Source organism: Octopus bimaculoides, chromosome 24, assembly GCF_001194135.2.
Source record: "Octopus bimaculoides isolate UCB-OBI-ISO-001 chromosome 24, ASM119413v2, whole genome shotgun sequence".
Classification (NCBI taxonomy): Eukaryota; Metazoa; Mollusca; class Cephalopoda; order Octopoda; family Octopodidae; genus Octopus; species Octopus bimaculoides.
In genome coordinates, this window is record NC_069004.1 from 8,515,000 (window position 1) to 8,520,712 (window position 5,713).

The window sequence follows — 5,713 nt, forward strand, 5'->3', positions numbered from 1 at the left end:
ATGATTTGCTAACCTCACTTGTGCTGGTACCATGTAAATGGCACCCAGTACACTCTTCGCAGAGTATAGAGGGTATAGACCTTTACCTCGTCGGCTCCTGTCAAACTGCCCAAACCATGCCAGCAGGGAAAACAGATGCTAAGCAATGATGATGATGTCCTTGATATTACTATATAATTCATGTCTTTGTGCTTGTGTTTCAAAACAACGAACGATTATAATATTCCAAAACGGTGGTTGCCACACTGCTGCAGATAAGCATTTCTTTTCACAGAAACATGGCACTTCCCCTCTGTTTAGCAATAAAATCAGAAGTGGGAGAGAAAAACAGGACTAAATTTTATCCAGTGGTTTACTATCAGTATTCTTACCGACTTATATAATGTCTTATTCATATTCTAAAGATCGATGATCTTAAGAAAATGCTCTTAGATCGTAAGTATCTCGTCTCACGATAACTCCAAGGGGACGCTATCATTGCGGTTGTAATAACTGACATCGAAAGTGCGGCTGGAGACATAAAGTCAGCTTCATCTGTTATTTGTAATAAGTTAGGATTTTATTGTTGAACAAATTGGGGAATTACTTTGATACAGGCGCAGAAAGAAGTTGATAAAATGTTAGTAAACCTCATTTTAACAATCAGATAATTAGTTTGGTGAAAATGCACAACGCCCTGATTCACTTTACATCTGAAAACGGTAAGTTGATAAACGTTTGTTTTAATGCTGTAATAATTAATAATGTGTGTAAATAATAGAATTGTGTTTTACTTGGTGGATAAGATCAATCATATTGAAGTAAAAACATATAACAATGAGAAAAGATAATAACAATGAGAAAAGTAATTATATAAACGTAAAAACTCAGCGACATTGGTAAAAGATATTTTCTTCGAGAATCTCCGATCTGGATATGATGGAGTTACGGAAAACAACTGTCAAAGCAACTGGAATGATTTATTTCGTTGAAAGGCTACTCTCTGCGGAGAATGATTTACAACAAATAAGACTACGATATTGAATACATTTGGGCGATCTTTTCTTTATCCATAATGTTTCTTTTTGTTTGATCTTTTATAAAACTAGTAGCATCAATGAAAACGACTTCACTTATGTGTCTGGTCAGTCATGGCTGACTTGAGAACAAAACAACAACAACGTGTCTCGGGTGGAAACTGTAGTCACCGAACCTTCTTGAAATAGGAACCAAATTTCTTTCAAAATTGCGCCTAACCATCTTAGAGAGGATGGCCGGATGTGGAGCACAATGGATAATGTATTCCTAGATATATGATTGCAAATGCGTTTGGTCATAGGTGTACTTTGTAAGGAATGACTAGGAATTACGTAACGGTAACAATGGATGTTTCAATAGAGAGACGAATGTTATTGTTCACTATTCTGTAAATTGTGGTTTAGTGAATATAAGTATAGTTTAAGTGTCAACTGTTAGCTGTAATAGTTTCTCCTGTGGGAGTGAGTTCAGTCCTTAGGTAAGCCAGGATATATATGTATACTCTAATTGAAGTAATAGAATAGTTGATGAGGAGAATATCCCTGGTGTGGACAATGGGATGAGAATAATGTATCCTGTCAGTTTTGATACAGAGTTCAATTCTAATTCCTGAGAACATTACTGAATACTAAAGAAATCCTGAAGCTACAAAAACTATAGTTTATAATCACTATTTTTTATTGTAATATATGTAACGTTACACAAATTAAAATGTAAAGTTTAATTATTGAGGTAAAAGTTTATAGTTTATCCATATAGAATTGTAGAAATATTTATTTTTTAAATATTTTTAATTATTTACACTGTTTCTCTATCATTTCAGAAATCAACTGACATTGGCATTAAAGCTATCATTAATACACAAAAGGAAGATTTGACACAAAAGTCGTACAACTCTGTTTCTATAGATTTATCTTTGAGTTACTGAGAAATATTTCTTCTGTGTGAGACACTTTCTCCTCACAGGATGAGTTTGTGTTCAAGTTAAATTTGGATAGATTCATTAAAGAGTTTGCTACTGAGGAAAAATTGCAGTATAAATGGTTTGATGAAAACAGGAATATATAAGAAGTGATAAAAACACCCATTCTCTCATTTGAAAACGTAAATTCTAGAACAATGAGTTCTTCTGAAGAATTGTCAAAGGAAGTAGGAAAATTATCATACCCCTGTGATATCTGTAAAAAGACATTCTCTCTAAAAAGCAGCCTTGCTACTCACAAACGTATTCACACAGGAGAGAAATCACATAAGTGTGATATCTGTGGTAAATCATTCTCTCAAATACGTACTTTAACTATTCACAAACACATTCATACTGGAGAAAAACCATATAAATGTGAAAACTGTGGTAAATCATTTGCCTTTAGAAGATACTTAGCCAAACACATACGAGTTCATACGGGGGAAAAGCCATATCACTGTGATATCTGTGGTAAATCATTCTCTGAAAGTGATGGCCTAACTAGCCACATTCGAATTCACACAGGTGAGAAGCCATATCAGTGTAATATTTGTGGTAAATCATTCTCTGAAAGATGTAATTTAACTACACACAAAAACATTCATACAGGAGAGAAGTCATATCACTGTGATATCTGTGGTAAATCATTCTTTCAGAAAGTTCACTTAGATACTCACAAGCGTAGTCACACAGGAGAGAAACCGTATCACTGTGATATCTGTGGTAAAGCTTATGCTGATGTAAATAGCTTATATAGACACAAACACATTCACACAGGACAGAAACCATATCAGTGTGATGTCTGTGGTAAATCATTCAGTTACAGAGGTCCATTAACAGCTCACAAACGTATTCATACGGGGAAGAAACCATATCGCTGTGACACATGTGGTAAATCTTTCAGAGAAGCAGCTCAGTTATCAATACACAAGAGACGTGTTCATACAAATGAGAAACCATATCAGTGTGATATCTGTGGTAAATCATTTTCTGATGGAAGTATATTAACTGTTCACAAACGTATTCATACAGGGGAAAAATCACATCACTGTGATATCTGTGGTAAATCATTCACTGAAGGAAGTAAATTAACTGTTCACAAACGTATTCATTCTGGGGAAAAACTATATCACTGTGATATCTGTGGTAAATCCTTCTCTCAAACAGCACATTTAACTGTTCACATTCGTATTCATACAGGTGAGAAACCGTATCACTGTGATATCTGTGATAAATCATTCTCTCAAACCAGTCATTTAACCATTCACAGACGTACTCATACAGGAGAGAAACCCTATCAGTGTGATATTTGTGGTAAATCTTTCTTCCAAAATAGTGATGTAACTAAGCACAAACGTTTTCATGCAAGAGAGAAACCATATCACTGTGATGTTTGTGGTAAATCATTTTTCCAAAATAGTGATTTGACTAGACACAAAAGTATTCATTCCAAAGGAAAATAATATCACAGTGATATCCTTGGAAAGTCATTCTCAAGTGAGCTCAACTGCTTGGAAATATCCATTCTCTGAAGCAGAGTGGGATGCAACTGAACAGAAACATCGGCATTAATGTTGCCAAGGATACAACAGCTTCTGTTCTGATTCCACAATAAAATACATCCATTACTCTGTGAAATTGATCATGGCAGGTAGGGCAGTCAGCCATAACAACAATGCCCCAAAATGAAAGACAAAAGTGAAATATTTTTCCTGGTGCAGAACTCATGAAATGGGAACTTTTTTTTCTTTCTTGTCTTTTTTTTTTTTTTTTTTTTTTTTTTTTTTTTTTTTTTTTTTTTTTTTGTGGCAGTAATAATAATGCATTGTTTGCATTTGAGAAAGTTTTACAGGAGAGGGAGAAAGTAAAATAATGAAATGGAGAGATAGGTGCAGGAATGGCTATGTGGTAAGAAGCTTGCTTCCCAACCACATGCTCTCTGTTCAGTCCCACTGCATAGCACCTTGGGCAAATGTCTTCTACTGTAGCCTCAGGCCAACCAAAACCTTGTGAGTGGACTTGGTAAATGGAAGATGAAAGAAGCCCGTTGTATGTATATATATATATATATATATATATATATATATAAGGATTTACTTTTCGTAATGAGATAAAAGACTAAGGCTGTGTATAATATAGAACATTTATAAATAGAATGTCTTACAGCTGTTTCCAGGATATTTATTATATCCCTTCATTGGAGACGGTGTGAGAGGATGATTAAGCAATAGTTAGTTTAGTTAAGATAGGAAATAGAGAGTGAATGTAGGGATATTGTATTTGTAAATCCAATGTTTAGGCAGAATGAGTTTGGATTTTACTCACAAGGTATTGGAATCTTATATGTATGAAGAAAACTGTTTGCAGCATTTGTTCCAGCTCCTTATCTTCTGAGTTCAAACCCTGCAGATCTCACTTTTGCCGTTTATCCTTGCGGGATTGTTACAATAAAACACAAATGAAGAACTGAGGTTAATGTAATTGACAAACCACTTCTCAGAAAATTGCTGGTTTTGTGCCTAAATTAGAAATGATGTTATTAATATTGATTCATTATCAATAAGTTTACCCCTGAAGGCTAAATATCAGCCTTCAAAATATGAATATTAATTTATTCCTATGTGATGTGTAAAAACATTGTAAGTAATGATCTTTTTGATGTTAATAAATTTTGTTGATCAAATTTATCTTCCCCTTATTTCTAAGCCTTTGACAGAATCCCTGCTCCCTCATCTGGTGGTCAATGTAGAAGTTATGAATAGATTAGTGGTTGGTGAGAGCTATATAAGCCATGTACAGGGATGTACACTATTGTATAATAAAAACTTCACAATTTTCAAGAAATCTATATTCTTCAGGTATTATATACCCACTTTTTTTACCTCCAACATCTAATATTGTGAGACAAATGCGATGATGTCCGCATCAGTGACAATGCATTATCATCTAAACTATATGAAATTTCTGCAACTAACAATCGGCAGAAGTTTGTGAATTAGTGGCTGATTTCACTTTCAGTTTTGCAATGTAACGTTTTGGTTTTGGAGGACGAAAGGATGGCAATGCTCGCCGAATGTTTTATAGATAAATTATCATTTTCTTGCTTTACATTCTCTATTTTCATATTTTCAATATGTTTTTTTCACCGTATTTTCTATCTATCCTATAAACAAAGTTAAGATCATCAACTAATTTCATACCACTTTTGTTAGTTCCCACTTGAAAGACCATTGTAAATAGGTTGCCTACACAAACTGACTCCATTTAATTGTTCAATTAAATGGGAGTCAGTTGAAACAATCATACTGCATTACCTCTGGATATCCTGTTGTTTATTTTGATTTTAATCACCTTATTTTGAAACTGTATGGATAATACTGTACTAAATTCTGGTGCCTCAACTTATGTACCTAATTCATCTGAATCTATATACATCTATATATATATATATATAAAACAATACAAATGATATATAAGCATATGCATATATGTACATACCTACATCTACATGTATATATAGATGCATATATGGGTACAGGATGTTAGAAAAATGAATGGGGACATAAAAACAAAACTGACTTTGTTTACAGGCAACAGAACGAACATATATATGCACATATACACACACACACACACACATATATATATATATATATATATATACAAATATATATATATGCACACATACATATATATACACACACACACATATATATATATATATACATATAT

The 5,713-nt window shown here is 33.5% G+C and overlaps 1 protein-coding gene across 1 annotated transcript; it reads left to right on the top strand.

Annotated features, from left to right (window-relative positions):
• The first annotated feature begins 502 nt into the window (after positions 1 to 502).
• On the top strand, positions 503 to 5,668 carry LOC128250698 (zinc finger protein 271-like). Its single transcript, XM_052976369.1, has 2 exons — positions 503 to 701; positions 1,841 to 5,668. Exon 2 carries the CDS (start codon positions 2,137 to 2,139, stop codon positions 3,442 to 3,444), a length of 1,308 nt encoding a protein of 435 aa, XP_052832329.1. The 5' UTR covers positions 503 to 701; positions 1,841 to 2,136; the 3' UTR covers positions 3,445 to 5,668.
• Positions 5,669 to 5,713: the final 45 nt, after the last annotated feature.

Bases quoted from the DNA above. Each gene is read 5' to 3' on its own strand.
- LOC128250698 (XM_052976369.1), top strand. From the start codon at position 2,137: ATGAGTTCTTCTGAAGAATTGTCAAAGGAAGTAGGAAAATTATCATAC.